General features: G+C 45.9%; 1 protein-coding gene across 1 annotated transcript in view; it reads right to left on the reverse strand.

Moving 5' to 3' along the window:
- The window catches only part of PINX1 (PIN2 (TERF1) interacting telomerase inhibitor 1), a 512666-nt gene that overhangs the window by 474848 nt on the left and 20459 nt on the right, over positions 1–17359 (reverse strand). Inside the window, exon 2 of the mRNA XM_086926181.1 lies at positions 2819–2928. Within this exon, the coding sequence (XP_086782307.1) occupies positions 2819–2928 (110 nt within the window). The remainder of the gene's footprint in view (positions 1–2818; positions 2929–17359) is intronic.

The raw sequence follows: 17359 nt of genomic DNA on the forward strand, positions 1-17359 counted from the left end.
ACACATTATATGATAACTTTTTTTGTTGGTGCTAGTCAATGTGAAGATACTTATCGTATCATAGGGAGATGGGGATTTAAAGGTGGTAAGGATCCAATTTTTCCTGGAATTTATTTTATTTGTGGTAATAAGGCATATTTTAGCCTCCCAGACCATTGGTATGGGACGTGCTATCTTGGATTAGTTTTTCCAAAAAATTTTCATGTTGACAGAAATGAAAAAGGTACCTTTGAATTTGGTGAACACCTGAATAGGTACAAAAGAGAAAGTTTTACAGAAGTCTTGGGAGACATCTTTGGTGCTGTCATTCCTATGGTAGGAATCACCATGAATTCAATAAAAATAAGAAAAGTTTCAACAATTGTAGACAGATTGTCTACAGATACAGCAAGTGGTTTTCAATTGGTCAACACAGAACTTTTTGCTACCAGGAGCATGGTTATGCAGAATCGTCTTGCATTAGACATTCTGCTTGCAAAAGAGGGAGGAGTCTGTGGGGTTTTACATGTCCAGCATTGTTGTACATATATTCCTGACAAGAGTCGGAATATAGAGTCGCTTATTAAAAATATAACAGAGTTTCATGAGGAGATAGAACCCCTGGAGGAAGAAAACTTCACTGAACGAATAGGCAAAAGGATTGAGGCAATAAAAGAATGGTTTTCAGAAATTGGTGGCTCAATCATCGGCAAAGTGCTCTATCCAGTAATTGTCATCATTATGGTGATATTGCTGCTAAACATTAGTTGCATGATCCACAAGAGAAATAAGCACCAGAAAGAAAAGAGGAGGATTTACAAACTCAGAAAGTAACAAGAGAAGGAATATGAGTTCGAGGAGATGCGAAGGGCTCAGTTTGAAAGTGTTGAGCAAACAGCAGAACCAGGGGTTTAGGGAGACTACTACTGAAAGAAATCAAAATGTGACGTCTCTAAATTGGGTTCAAATTTTTCTAAATTTTGGGTGTTTGGTGATTTTGAAATCATCAGGTGAGGGAGTTGATGGAGCGAGTTTCAGAAATAATTTTATTCTGGCTCGTGAAGTTAATCCCTTGTAACATGAACTAATATATTAATTAATTACTGCATGTTTGTTGTATTTAATCAAATTAGATTAAAAGATCATCATTGCATTACACGTGGGTTTAATGATAAATGCGCTCTTGTTGCATTTGCTGGTGCGATAAATAATACATTACTAATGTTGTTTTGTTTGACCTATTGTCTTTGTCAACATTAATGCGGCTGATTTATTGATGGCATGTGCTTAATTTTTATGTGCTATTGTCTATGTTGACTTGTTATCTATGTTGTGTTTGTATTTCTTTTTATCGTTTCAGATTTATGCTGGATTATGAAGAAAGGTAAATTATAAATGTGCTGCTTTTAAATGTGCTTCTGCTAGGTGATTTGTACTAATGGGATGATATTAGTAATAGAGATTGGATAACATAACGACTTTCTTTTCTTGTATTAATTATTCTTTTGTGTTTGTTTGCATACTAGCCCGAGAGAAAGGCTTGAGGCCTAGTTTTGAAAATGATGGTTAGCCTGACTGAGAACAGAGCCAAGCAAAGCTATGTTGAAGCTTTTTCACAAAAACTATTCTTTGGAAATAAACTGAAGCCTAAACAAAGAGACTTGTGCGAAGTGTGCTCTGGACGTTATTTCTCCAAGGCCAAGGAAGTGACAAGGGATGGTTTGGCTGAGCTATGGAGGAAACAGTAAAAGACTTTGGATACTGTATCATTCTTTCGGAAGCCGGTGTCGCTTCATGTCAATTGACAATAACCGTGACGTTTTTGAAACTTGGAAGCGGTGGCCTTTTGGTGGTCTGACAGTCAGCAACCAATCAGGGTGCTGAAAACAAATAAAAATATATTGTTTAGTTAGATTAGTGAGTTAGAAAAAGTATAAAAACTTAGCCCATTGAGGGGAGCGGGGCTGAGTGTTCCTGAGGGCGAAGTGCTGTCCGATTTTCCCTTGGACACTTAAGATACTGATTGCATATTAAATGTTTTTCCTTTCAGGTCAGAAAGCTTAACATAGGGAATTAGGGTTGATGTTGATTTTAATTCATAAATTTTGTGCAATTTTGAAGTGCCAGACCTTTGTGCCAATAAACTAATGGATAATACTGATTTAATAAAAATGTTTGAAATTAATAAATGAGCTAATAAAGATTTTGAAACCGAAACTTTGAAACTTTAAAAATAAAAGACTTAAAACGTCAAGCTGGTCTTGATTATTTTAGTCGTTACCATTAGCTGATTCATTGACCAAAGTGGTCTAATTAAATGATTTCTTTGATTTTCTATAAATAAAATGTTATACTGCAGTTGTATATAATGTACATATAGTTTTGATAGTGTGATTAATTAGGCCATATGATTCAGTTATTCACTTTTCTGTCTCTGTTCAATGGGCCTTAGTTTGATTAGTATGGTGAGTATCAGGTAGAGATTGGTGTTTATAGAGAGACAGAATTTCTATAGTGACGCTGGATCACTGGCGGGTTCAAGCCCCCCTAACTCCAAAACATAAAATCTTTGGGACTCCGCCCACTGCTTCGCAGTGCGACGGTCCCTCGACCTAAAAATATACAAAAGTTAGGGTGAGAAGTGAATTGGCATGGCATTGACAGGTCCATTCACACACCCTGCAAATAGAGCTTAGGAAAAAGCTTATTAAGGAGGCGATAAGGTTTCAGTGAAAAATATCAAATAATTCCTGTACAGACTGGATGCAAGAGAGACAATATTGGATACTGGGACTGATTTGTCTAGAACTATTAAAAACATCCTGTCCAATATAATTACCTTTCCCTTAGACCACCCCATTTTTTCCAACATCTTCTGTCCAAATTTCGATTCATCTTTACTCCAGGCAGTGTTACGGGGATCCACAGACCACTTCTGTTTTCTTCGGGCTGCAAAAAATAACATGAGGAACTATTATATTAGTCTTCATTTACTCTTGAAAGACATCGGATCTGAGTGAGAGAAGAGCAGAGTTTTTTAAAAGACTATGAGGTTGCACACATACCCCACCTGATTTTGTAAGCTTTACTGTTTATTAATAGAATGTATGAATTAGTGCATGTCTTTTCCATGGTTTTCACCAGGTTCCATTTTTTTTAAAGAAGTATATTAATAACACATCATCACTCATTTGTAAGGGATTCATTATGCTTCAACTGCACTGTGCTATACGGCAAACAGAAATATTTCCATAAGGTCGCAGTTCAGCCATTTATAGAGTCTTATTGAAACACTTGTAGTTAGTGCTTCTAGGTAAGAATATACAAACAAGGGTAACTGCTTGTCAAAAGAACCCTAAAAAGAAGCTAAGAGAATAAGCTTACGGCTGATAATGAAACCATGTAATCAAATTCAAAAGAAGCATAATAAATACTATTTCAAAATTCTAATATTTCCATGTACACCTTTCTAAATTAACTTAACTTAATCTTTGTATTTACCATGAAAAACGCCCCGCAGATTTTGCAATCTTGGGTCTATTTACTTTCAGTAATACATGAAATGACATTGGGCTTGAATTATGCTTGATTATAAAGTAGGCATCTCATTCTCTCCACCTGTCTTATTGGTTGATCGGTATAACAATCCGCCGCCAATGGAGTGCTTCCATTGCAATACATGAGGTACTATCATTTCTTTATTTATAATTTATTTATTTTATTTATAAAGCGCTCTGTCACTAAGCAGGCATCCAGGCGCTAGCATTCTCAGATTACAGTTTGTAAGTGTGCCCAACGGCTGACAACCAAGTTAAACTTTGGGGAACAACCAGGTTTTTAGACTCTTTCTAAAAGAAAGGAGATCGCCGACTTGTCTCAATTCCAGTGGAAGTTCATTCCAAAGTCTGGCAGCTGCTACGCCAAAAGTTCTGCCACCTGATGTTGCTCTCCTGACTCTCTGTATTTTCACCAGTCTCACCGATGAAGAGCGGAGGCTTCTTGCTGGAACATATCATTCAAACTTTCTCCGCATAGAAACAGGTCCAGACCCATGCAAAGCTTTGAACACTAGACAGAGTGACTTATCATGCATCTTAATAGTTCCATCAATCATCACTTTTTGTCACATTCAATACGTAATCTCATCAATTCATTCTATATAAAAAATAATTCTCTCTGTATTTTTTTTTTTACTGCTGAAGGCCTTTGTTTCATTAATGTAATGTATTTGACAGGCTCAAGTGTGAGCCTGAAACTAGCATGGCATCCTAATGTATTTTCTTTACACATTGTGATTGTCTGACCCCAGGATGGTCATTCCATAGCAACCTAACATGGTAATTTTTTTCAGGTCCTAGTAGCCTCTCTTTGCTACTCATGGGGCTTAGATAATTTTAAGATTCCTGTCAGATTTTACACTACCAGGGCTTGGTAATTTATTTCACTCTGACGTATTTTTTGCGGTGCCTCATGGTCCAATTATTTATTTTATCATTTGTATCTGCAAGGCAATTTAACCTTTATTGAAGTCCTGCTTTTGTTTCTATTTCATATAGAAATGAAAGCAGGACATAAATGAAGGCTACATTTTTTCCCAGACCTCACTTCACAGAAACGAACACAAGAAGAGAATTATGGCTCAACTGCTGTCTTTCAGTTTACTGAGTCAGAGTAATGCAGCATTCATTATAGCTATATTTTCACATCTCTCTTATTGGGAAACCGGTTCAGCCACCAGACACCCTTCTTAACCTTTCTTGCTATCATCAACAAATTTAAGTGCAATTGCAAAGCTCTGACACTGAACAACAGAGCTCCTTAACTTGTAAGAGGCTACTGTTAATTAAGAGCAATACACTCCTTCCAATTTTTCGTTGCATGAAATGGGCATTTTCGCAGCATTTTGAAGAGTGCAAGGAATTATTGCTATTTATTTATTTATTTATTTTGAAAGTTTTATATAGCGCGAACAAGATCTTTGCAGATATCAGAGCGCTTTACAGACGAAGGGTACGACATGTGAGTAAATAACAATTGGAATCTTTGGCTGGAAGGAAGGGTTTGAGTTTCCTTAAGGTATTGATCTGGTAGTTCGCACCCTTAGTTGCTTTGTTGATGTGTTCCTGCATGTTGAGATTGGTGTCAAGTGTTATGCCTAAAGATTTTGCTGAGTCCACGATGGTGGGATGAACATTGAGTGCCGTTAGGTGTTTAAGCCAAATTTGAGCGGTAGTGATCTTCGCGGGAGGTGAGATCAAGAGGAACTCTGTTTTAAGAGCATTGAGTTTGAGATGATTAGCGGCCAGCCATGATTGGGTGCTTCTGATCGTTGAATTCAGGAGCATTATGTCTTTGGGTGATTGTAATTTGAGATAAAGTTGGGTGTCATCGGCGTACATGTGGCAACTACAATTTATAATGCCCGAGGCCCAACAAAATAGAGTCAAATCTTTTACAAATAAAACAGGCGAACGACTAATATACAAATCATTGGAGTTAATATAAATAGCTCCTAATGCAAGTTTTTCTCTTCATCTCAAACAAGTAAAAACTTTTTTTTTCCAGAATTGAGGCAAATGGTGTAATTTTTTATTTTTAAACAGATTTTATTGAAGTCACATATGCATGGCTCCGTCACCCAGAGGCTAATGCCACCATCATTGTATCGGCAAAGATCTTCAAGTACATTTAAAACATAAGAAACAATTGAATCCCTTCCAGGAAAAATGTCGAACACAGAATGTAGTCAATATGTAAACCTTCTTCCCTCCCCACTCCCCCCTCCCGTGCCCTCCCTGCGTGCCTGCTCCCCACCTAACGCATAAGTTCGTCAAAAAGAGCGGAAGTGGCGAATAGCGTACTCAGCACTAGATAAAGCCAACTACTGCAGGGCTCGAAAGGACTATCAGAAACTTGTCCAGAAACACAAAACTGATTACTTCTCGGAAAAAATCCTCAATTCCCGTAACAAATCAAAAGAATTGTTCAATATCGTTGAAAGTCTTAGTGGCAGTGATAGAACTTCTCAACCTGTGGCCCCCACTCAGGACCTTTGTAATTCACTGAATTCTTTTTTCTTTGATAAAATCTGCACTATAAAACAAACCATCTCCACTACTCTGTTCTCCTCCCCTTTGGTTGATACGTATTATAATTCTTCAACTCTGGAATCATTTCCCCTCATTGATGGCGTTACTCTATCTAAGCTTTTCGCCAGGGTCAAATCAGGCTCACCTGATGACATCTGCCCTCCGCACATCTTGAGAGAGGTGGGAACTGCTATCCCTGAGGGCATGCTTTCTATGCTGAACGGATCTCTTTCACAGGGTAAAGTCCCCAACAACCTCAAAAAAGCCCTACTCATTCCCCTGTTAAAGAAGGTCGGAGCTAACCCGCTAGACCCGCTCAATTACAGGCCTATATCACTGTTGCCATACTGTGCCAAACTCTTGGAGGCTCATGTCTGTGACAACATGTCCAAATTTGTTGAAGAAACAGAATACCTCGCACCTAACCAAGCTGGTTTCCGCCCATGTCATTCGACTGAGGCAGATATCCTGTCGGTACAAAATACCCTGAGGCGGAACGCGGATAACGGGATCCACCAGGCCCTGGTGCTACTGGACCTCTCGGCTGCGTTCGACACGGTTGACTATACCATCCTGGTCAACCGTGTCGAACAAGCAGGTCTCAGGGGCCCTGCGCTGAGTTGGATCCGTTCATTTATCACCGGCCGCACTCAATCTGTAAGATTGGGCTCTTTCACAGCTCCCACTATATCCACCACCTGTGGAGTACCTCAGGGCTCATCATTGTCACCTTTACTCTTTAATCTATACCTACGCCCCCTATTGTACTCTCTAAGCAAAGCGAAAGTTACCATCTTCAATTATGCTGATGATTTGCAGCTCATCTTTCCTTTGAACACCAAGGACTCAGTGGAGGAATTTCAAAATACCATGTCTCACATCCAGAGTTGGATGAGCTGCAATCATTTGAAGCTCAACCCAGGCAAGACCGAACTGGTCTTGCCTGGGCAGAGTGTACTAAGCTGGAACCCAAGCTTTTGGTCATCAAGCATGGGGGCTCCTCCCTCCAAGTCATCTTCAGTTAAAAGTCTGGGAGTACTTATCAGTGAGGATCTGTCCCTGAAAAGACAGGTAGGCGCAGTGGTGTCATCCAGCTTCTTTCAACTGAAGAAAATCAAGAAAATTGCTTGCTTCTTTTCTCCGGCTGCCCTTACCCAGATTGTTATTGCCTTGGTCCTGTCACGACTAGACTTCTCCAACAGCCTTTACCTCGGGCTCCAAATTGGAGAGTTAAAACGCCTCCAGCTGGTTCAAAACCAGGCTGCCAGACTTATTCTGAACCTCTCTAAAAGGCAGTCTGTCAGATCAGGGTTGAAACAGTTACATTGGCTGCCTGTTGAGCAGCGAGTTGCTTTCAAAACGGGGTGCATTTTATTTAAATCCCTACATGATTCTGGCCCCAAGTTCATCAGAGATCTGTTCATCAGATACGATCCTTCCCGCAATCTCCGGTCCGCTCACAAATCCCTCTTGAACGTCCCCTCTTATAAGAGGAAGCGTCTAGGCGGTTGCTGCTTTGATCACCTTGCAGCCACCTTCTGGAACTCCCTTCCTCTTCAATTGAAACTGAGCGGTAACATTTTGAGTTTTAGACACCCCCTCAAAACCTGGCTATTCTCCCAGGCTTACTGCTGAGTTGCTTCATCTCTGCTTTTAACCGGTGCGCTGTGTTCCTTCCTATAGCGCCATGAAGCCCCAGGGCGTACGAGCGCTTAATAAATTAATATTAACATTAACATAAGATAAAAGTGTAGTACTACGCCACGTACATTTCAAACCAGCTGCCATTGTTCATAGATCGTGTCCTCATATCGTCGGGAGGGTAACCTCCTCTGGTGGCGGGTCTAGGTCCAGGCCCCGGTAGTCCGCCCATCGTTTCCAAATTTTGAAATGCTTCCGGTGACAGCCCCTTGCTAGAAACACAGATCGTTCTATGCCCATACAAAAGTCCATGCCATTCTTCCACGCCGCGAGTGACGGGGCCTGGGGGGCTTTCCATGCTTTCGCTATATCTCGTTTCGCCAGAGTAAATCCTAACAGCATTAAATGGCGCTTATACCCGTTTCCTCCAACCCCAGCCATAACGCAACGCAAGTTTAGGGTCCCTCCGTACCTCCCAGGCCAAAACCTCAGCCAGGTAACGATGAACCCCATCCCAAAACCTTCGCAGCGATGCACAGTCCCAAACCGTGTGTATCAGTGTGCCCACCTCCATCCCGCAACGGAGGCAGTCGGGGGACGCTACTAGTCCTGCCTTCCACAGCCGCTGTCTGGTGTAGTAGGTGCGATGCAAGCAGCGGAACTGAATTAGTCGCAGGCGCGTGGATATGGCTGCCGCCCTGGGACTCTCGAGGGCCTCAACCCAGTCTTCGTCATCCAGCTCCCGCTCCCAGTGGGCTTTAAGGCCACTCAAGTCCGAGGAGCAATGTCGCACCAGCATCTGATAAATACGTGATAGCTTCTTGTCTGGCAGCTCTCCCATGAACATTTTTGCTTCAATGGGACTGAATTCGGGGATTTGTTCCAGACCGACTAGGGAGGGTGCCAGGGCATAGCGAAATTGGAGGTATTGATAGAACTGGGTGCGGGGCATCCCGAAGTCCTCCTGCAGGTCCATGAAGGATTTAAGGGTATCTCCAGACAGAACGTCGCCCAGGGTCGAGATGCCTATGGCGTCCCAGCCCCTGAAGCCCGTCAAGGCATCTAATAGCGGGAGCCTTTCATTGCGCCAGAGGGGGGTCTCCTACGTAAGGACATTATTATGTTTCTTATATAGCGCCAGAATCGACCCCCGAAGGGGTATCTCCGCGCTTGCCTTGGAAACCCGTCCTGGCTTTTCCCTGTGAGATAGCCCCTACAGGGCATCCCCAAGGTGAAAGCCAGGCATCCCGCCGCAGGGGGCCGTTGTGGAGATTAAGCAAGCTTAATGCCCAGAGTTGCAGAGTGTGAACCCATGATTAGGTCAGGCACCGAAGCGAGAATTATCGAGTCCATGGACATTTGAGCTCAAGACCCTGCCGCGTCGGGAATTGAACCCTGGTCCCGGGTCTGACCTCTGCTTCAGGGTCTACCTGCTCTAACCAGTGAGCCACACTTCTCCACTTTTCCACCAACCAGTCCGCCTCAGTGCCTGCCTCCACACCAGAAAGACCACCTGTGTGACTGATGGGAGGGACCTCCGAAGGGGGGCCGCATACAACAGCGTGTGCAAGGACGCCGAGCCCATTAAGTGTCTCTCGATGGCGTAGGCCGGGTCCCCCCGGTCGCCAAACCACCAGTCATTCAGTACCAGGAGGTGCGCCGCTTGGTAGTATGATAGCACATCCGATAAGTTGAAAGAAAGCACGTCCGTAGGGCCACCCAAGCCACTCCTCCCTCCCACAGAAAACCGCTCAGTGCCGAGTTGAGCTGCCGAAACCAGCGGGGGGAATTACAAATGGATGATTCTGTAGTTGATACACTAGGCGTGGGAGCGCTACCATTTTGAAAAGTGCAGACCGGCCGTGAATAGATAACGGCATCCGCGCCCAAACCTTCATGTCCTCGCGCACCCGGTCCCACACCGGAGTGATGTTGCGTTCCCGGGATACAGCCGCGTCTTCAGATAAGAAGACTCCCAGCTATTTCACCCCGTCTGTCACCACCCGGAGGCCCGATGCCCAGTCTCCCACTGTCCGCTGGTCACCCAGCAGCCACAACGTGGATTTGCCTGGATTCATGTATAGGCCCGAGGTCTCACCAAAGATATGCAGAATGCGCAACAACCGCGGCCCGGAACGGTCCAGGGCAATGAGAAAGAACAGGACGTCGTCAGCGTATAACCCTATTCGGTCGGAAAGGCGAGTCGCCCATCGGAATTCCCTGAGTTGAGCATCAATGCGCACCCACGCCGCGAGGGGCTCCATGGCGAGTGCGAATAAATACGGGGAGAGGGGAAAGCCCTGCCGCGCCCCCCTCCGGACCGGCAACGAGCGAGATATCGCGCCTCCGACACGCACCGATGCGTTAAGACCAGTATATAGCAATTGGACATACGCCAGTAAGCGTGGGCCGAGAATCAGGCGGCTCAGCAGGGCAAAGAGGTATGTCCAGCTGAGGGAATCAAATGCCCTGCCCATATCCGCCAGGAACAACGCGGCCGGCTCCCCCAATCCTCTCCAAGCCGATACCGCAACCTGAGCCCGTCTAATGTTATGGCGGGTGGCCCGCTGTGGCATAAATCCCGCCTGATCCGGGTAAATCAGGCAAATGGTGTAATTTTATGGAATAATTATCTCGGTAGCTTATCGGACATCTACAGATGTAAGCTGTGCATTTCAATCAAGTATGTACCCTGGGGCAACATTGGTTCATTTGTTATTTATTATGTTAACCCCTTGCGTGCGGCGGGAATTCCCCGCCCATGCTGACTCCGCCTTGCGCGGGCGGAGTCATGACGGAACGGTTCCGTCATCAGCACAGCTCACCCGTAGCTGATGACGGAACCGCTCCGTCATCAGCATGCAAGGGGTTAAACATTCACCTGGGCATTAGTGAGCAGCATAGATCACCTGCTCATACCTAACAGGAAAGAAAACAAGCATTTGCAATGCAATAGGTCTCGCATTAGGAAAGTTTCAGCTATTGGTCTTGTAAATAACAATTTTTTTATTTATGTGTTGGTTTTGAAAATAGCTAAATTAATATCTTTGTCATTTACAATGCCAATAGCTATAACTTTCGCAAATGTGACACCTATAACCTGGGGTTGCGCTGAGTGATGCTGTGTTGCTGCTGAGTGATGCTGTGGTGGTGCTGAGTGATGCTGTGGTGGTGCTGAGTGATGCTGTGGTGGTGCCGAGTGATGCTGTGGTGGTGCCGAGTGATGCTGTGGTGGTGCCGAGTGATGCTGTGGTGGTGCCGAGTGATGCTGTGGTGGTGCCGAGTGATGCTGTGGTGGTGCCGAGTGATGCTGTGGTGGTGCCGAGTGCCGCTGTGGTGGTGCCGAGTGCCGCTGTGGTGGTGCCGAGTGATGCTGTGGTGGTGCCGAGTGATGCTGTGGTGGTGCTGTGGTGGTGCTGTGGTGGTGCCAAGTGCTGCTGTGGTGGTGGTGTGGTGGTGCCGAGTGATGCTGTGGTGGTGCCGAGTGGTGCTATGGTGTTGCCGAGTGGTGCTTTGGTGTTGCCGAGTGGTGCTGCCGAGTGGTGCTGTGGTGGTACCGAGTGGTGCTGGTGGTGCCGAGTGATAATGTGGTGGTGCCGAGTGGTGCTGCTAAGTGGTGCTGAGTGATGCTGTGGTGGCGCAGAGTGATGCTGTGGTGGCGCAGAGTGATGCTGTGGTGGCGCAGAGTGGTGCTGTGGTGGCGCAGAGTGGTGCTGTGGTGGCGCAGAGTGGTGCTGTGGTGGCGCAGAGTGGTGCTGTGGTGGCGCAGAGTGGTGCTGTGGTGGCGCTGAGTGGTGCTGTGGTGGCGCTGAGTGGTGCTGTGGTAGCGCTGAGTGGTGCTGTGACGGCGCTGAGTGGTGCTGTGGCGGCACTGAGTGGTGCTGTGGTCGTGCTGAGTGATGCTGTGGTGATGCTGTGGTGATGCTGAGTGGTGCTGAGTGGTGCTGTGGTGATGCTGAGTGATGATGTGGTGATGCTGTGGTGATGCTGAGTGGTGCTGAGTGATGATGTGGTGGTGCTGAGTGATGATGTGGTGGTGCTGAGTGGTGCTGAGTGGTGCTGTGGTGGTGCTAAGTGATGCTGAGTGATGCTGCGGTGGTGCCGAGTGATGCTGTGGTGGTGCAGAGTGATGCTGTGGTGGTGCAGAGTGATGCTGTAGTGGTGCCGAGTGATGCTGTGGTGATGCCGAGTGATGCTGTGGTGGTGCTGAGTGATGATGTGGTGGTGCTGAGTGATGATGTGGTGGTGTTGAGTGATGATGTGGTGGTGCTGAGTGATGATGTGGTGGTGCTAAGTGATGATGTGGTGGTGCTGAGTGGTGCTGTGGTGGTGCGGAGTGGTGCTGTGGTGATGCTGAGTGATAATGTGGTGGTGCTGAGTGATAATGTGGTGGTGCTGAGTGATAATGTGGTGGTGCTGAGTGATAATGGGGTGGTGATGAGTGGTGCATTGGTGGTGCTGAGTGATGCTGGGGTAGCGCTGAGTGATGATGTGGTGGTGCTGAGTGATGCCGGAGTGGCGCTGAGTGATGCTGGGGTGGCGCTGAGTGATGCTGTGGTGGTGCTGAGTGGTGCTGTGGAAGGGAAGGGAAGAAAGAACGAAAGAAAGAAAGAAAGAAGAAGGGAGGAAAGAAAGAAAGGAAAGGAAGAAAGAAAAGGAAGGCAAGAAAGGATGGAAAGGAAGGAAGGAAAGGAAGTAAAGAAAAGAATGAAAGGAAAGAAAGAAAGGATTCTAATTGCAAGTGACAACATGAACAGGCTTGTTTTGAAGATGTAGTTCCCAAATTTGAGATTCCATGACAGAGAGGGGCTGTGAAGGACAGGCAGATGCCACGGGACATCAAAGGAAGGGTTGGAGGGGAAAAACGCATTAGCGAGCGAGATAAGCCATAAACACCAGGGAAGGGGCGGGGAAGCAGATAGCCTTCAAGCTTTCAAGCCTTTGAAGACAAATGATGGTGGTGTGCGAGGCCAAGCGCGTGCCTGTGCTTTGCAATATTTTTGTAAATACTATGTCTTTCTGTATATAGTTGATAAGTACTTTATGATGAGATTACGTTCTATAAAAGAACGTACATATTTCTGCTAATAGAGCGGTAATCCAAGTCAAAGCCACGGGCTCTAAAAGTGATGCTGGCTAAAGCGGCAGGGACGGCTGAATAAACATGACACGGGGCCACTTGCCAGCACTGTGGTGCTTGAGCAAAGGAGGATGGCGTCACTGAGACTCCACTGAGGGCGATTATCACTGAAAGGCGACGACCTGAGCGGTGAGCGAGCAGCTACATTTATTTGGCATACTTTGTGCTCTAGAAGCCTCCGAAGTGCTGAGTCCAAACCTCAGCCTATTAATAGCTGTTGCAAGGACAAGGCTCCTGAACGTAACAGTACATGTTTCTGTAACGTGTAAAATATAGACTATTCTCCTCATGTAACATTCTTGGTTCTGTTGTGAAGCGCTCTGACACCTTTGGGTAAAGTCCGCGCTATATAAAAATGCACTAAATAAATAAAATAAATAAATACATACAGCAGCACCGACCCGCTAACCCTTCTCCTTGGCACCGAGGAGTCACCAAAGTGAGGCGACCAGCTGAGCCAGCAGCTGTTTCCAGCAGAGGAGTCTTTCTACTCTGCACATATTTGCATTCGCTGACATTCTCGCTCTTGGGTGCAAGCAGGAAATCTCACATTGTACCATGAAAGCGATGATGAAAGAATGAAGGAAAGGAGACCCCGCAGTAAACGCCTCCTACGAGTGCAAACGATGAGCTGTAAGAGGATGCAGGGCAGAGCTAGCTGGGAATGGCATGATTCAATACACAAAATGACGGTGGCTCAAACAAGGGGTGTACAGGAACGGGGGAAGCTGAGAGCAGCATGGTATGGTGGGTGGTCAAGAGGTATGCAAAGGGAAGGAGGGTGAGAAGAGATAATAGGTCAGAGAGAAAGGCTTAAGTCGGGATAAAAAGTTTAAAATGTGTCTGGAAAAGTACAAGACTTGGGGGAAGGTCCAGAGAAAAGAAAGAAGTCATATGATATGACAGGTGAGACCAGGAAATAGACTACGTAAACGGATGAGACAGAATTAGAAATGAAGGGGGCTACGAAAAGAGATGCGGTAAGTCGAATCAAAAGGACAGGACGCCAGAGGAAGTGATAATGATGAGGGCAGTGGATCGTATGCCAAGACAAGTAAAGGCCAGACTCGAGAAAAGAATCCGAGAGAAACTTAAAAAAAGAAGCATTGGCGAAGCGCAGCAATAAAAAAAAGTAACTTTAGACCCAATATTAACCAAAATCACCAAAACTAAGCTAATGTAATTAAAACAGGCGGCGGATCCCTTTGAAGCACGCCTCGCGGCCGTGAAAGAAGTAAACAGCAGGGATGTAATTAGGGGGGAGGAAAAGTTGCGCTGGGGTGAATGTCTGAGGCCAAGCTGCCCGTGGGAAGGAGGCTGATGGCTGTGATGTGGACGCGCATCGTGAACTAGCCTCTTGTTGCCTGTGGGAGGGAGGCTAATAGCTTTGATGTGGACTCGCGTCGTGAACTGTCGGAAATCCGCTGGTTTAGCCACAATAGGTCTCTCTGCGAGACCTAAAAAATCATATGAATATACAATTCGTAATAAGATTGAAAGATGTGAAAACATTGTCAGGTACTCTTTTGCACTACAGAGGGTCTTCCAGACATAACAGCAACTTATGATCGCCCTATTAATATGCTCTTTAACTGAGCTAATCTAAGCACCACAGGGATTAGCTCAACTCAAAACTATAGTTTTTTTTTCTCACATTATGATACTGTAGTGATACTTCAGTGAGCACAAAGCGCAGGATTGGAGCCTGGTTGGATGAAGGAGTAAGCAGAGTGGATGACTGATTCAATAATGGGATACTGATGGACCACGAGAACTTTGTGAGAGAAACCAGATCATTTATACCTAATACATGCTGCACTTCTGCAATACATCAGAAAACATTGGGCCCCTCAGAGACAAGAACCCCCAACCCACAACCCACAAATTGGTTAAGACCCTATATTACATGGGAAGAGGGAGACATCTTATAAAATGGCTATATGTGGGTATACGGGCACACGCCGTGATAGAGCTCACAGAACTACGTGATAAATTGGTGGAGGATATAGGGCGGGAGCTCTCATACAAGGAATGGGGTGGTCTTTTAGAATACCCCAAATGAGTGTCCAGAAATGCTACGTTTAAATGTATACAAACTATGCTACTCCATACAGCTTACCTTACACCGCGTAGGCTACTACGGATGTTCCCACAAACACAACACCAATGTCCTCAAGGTCATCTGGATGAGGCCGAATTAGTTGACATGATATGGGCATGCCCTCGCTTACGAAGTTTCTGGGAGTCAGACTTCACATAATCACAGTCACACAGCGAAATGTGGGCAACACAGTTGAGCAATGTATCCTAGGCCTAAATATGCGCTCGACCAAACAAAAGGTGCAGCTTATATTCATGGACCTCGCCCTAACAACAACAAGCATTGGCATAGCCAATAGGTCTCGCTTTTGGGACCTTCTAAGTATTTAGTTATGCAGCACAATACCCTTGGTGTAACAACATCAACTGTTGCGTGGCTAAAAACGTATAAGGTCCCAAGGGCGAAACCTATTGGCTATGCCAATGCTTGTTATTTTTTGTTCTTGGGGGAAACAGGGCTAGTGCCAGGAGGGTCAAGGGCGAGTCCCAGGAGGTGATGAGTGAATGCCAGTTGGGACATGGGTGACTGTCAGGCCAGGGGGGGGGGGGTGAAGGGTGAGTGTCAGAGAGGTGAGGAGTGTGTGTCAGGGAGATGAGACGTAAGAGTCAGGAGGGTCAAGGGTGAGTGCCAGGGAGGGGAAGGGTGAGTACCGAGAAGGGGGTAGTATGAGTGCCAGGGGTGAGGGGTAGCTGCCAGGCCAGGGGGGTTATGGGCTAGTTCCAGGGAGGTGAAGGTTGAGTGCCAGGTCAGGGGGATGAAGGGTGAGTGCCAGGGAGGTGAGACGTAAGAGTCAGGAGGGTCACGGGTGAATGCCAGGGAGGGGATGGGTGAGTGCAAGAGGCGAAGGGTAGCTGCCAGGCCAGGGTGATGAAGGGCTAGTGCCATGGAGGTGAAGGGTGAGTGCCAGGGATGGGAAGTTTGAGTACCAGGAGGGTCGAGGGTGTCAGGGAGGTGGCAGTTGAGGGTCACCGCCTATTTTCAGTGGATCACTGGCAAAACTATTCATAATCAGAAAGGTAAGGGTCCTTACTCAGCAGACATTGCCTGTGTTCCATGAGGCCCGTAAGTGTACACAAACTCATTTTACTGCTATTTGTAAATTAAATAATGTTTAACTATTACTTTAAACTACACCCCCTCACCAATATGAGCAACCACTGCCCGCTATCCTCTCAAAGTAACTCAGAGTGCCAGAGTGAGAAATAACTGCGGAAGAGGGATATGAGGACATCTCTTATGACCATACAGCCTTGCACTTTTTTACGGGTCCCTAGCATTTTAATTTAAAAGGTTCTGTCTTATTACACTTGTCATTGTTCCAAAGTCTGGTCCTATGGTCCGCCGCAGAACTAGAGAAATTAAAAATAAATGCGGATGCTTTACATTCCCAAACTGTAAGTTAAAATGAAAATTAAAAAGTGGATGTGTAAGCACTGATGTTTCGACCAGCCAAGACGTGGTATTGACCCTCAATGACCTAAGCTTCATCATATTCCAGACATGACACTCAGAGCCTGCTGTTACAATTTACACTGACACTTCACGTTCTACTATTTGCATTGCAAGTGCTATAATCGCTCCACAACAGGGAGCTCGCTATCAGGGGAAGAGGGGAGGAACAATAGTAAGAGGCGACTCATTAATGGTACCAGTGAGTTATGCAGTGCCAATATGCTACCAAGGGCACTTTCGTATGCCGAGAACTGTTAACCTGGTTGCAGTTGATAAAGTATATCCTGTGCTTTAAAATGATCAATGATACACATGGATGGATGAGCGACAATAGGACATGAAGCGAGGATTGGAGGACAAAAGGGAGGGAATGGGGGGTTGTCTCAGCGTAAAATCAAGAGAATGGGCCATTATACGAGATGGGGAATGAGGGTGTGCGCAGGAGCTAAAATGGTGATGGGCTATGAGACGGATAGCAACACACAATCCCAGACCTCTCTTCCCCAAGCTAGTTCCTGTGCGTTTGCCGCTTTCTCCGCTCAGTTCGCTACCTGGTTAAGTTAATTCGCTGCGGTTATCTGTAACTTGGGGTCTATGGTACCCTTAAGAGCCTGGATGATCCGGTTCGGGTCCATGGTGACAGGAATCTTCCTGACATGTGACCTCTGACAGATTACAACTAAAAGACCAAGAGACCGATCACCTGCGCAACAGAGGCGGCCCGGGAGTACAGTCAGACTCACCAGCTTACGACAACTGCGCCAACAAACCGTAAAGCTAGAGAAACAGCAGCGCTTTATGACCGGAGCCTCGCAGGCGGCTGACATGTTGTACGGATTGCACACTCGGCGACCATGTTTTGCCTCGGGATTCCAGTTAACATAATAAGTGGCCATAGAGCATCGGAAGTACATGTGCCGCCGAGGGCAGCCATGCTGTATGGTTCATTGAGAATGT

This window comes from Lissotriton vulgaris, chromosome 6 (assembly GCF_964263255.1).
Source record: "Lissotriton vulgaris chromosome 6, aLisVul1.2, whole genome shotgun sequence".
Classification (NCBI taxonomy): Eukaryota; Metazoa; Chordata; class Amphibia; order Caudata; family Salamandridae; genus Lissotriton; species Lissotriton vulgaris.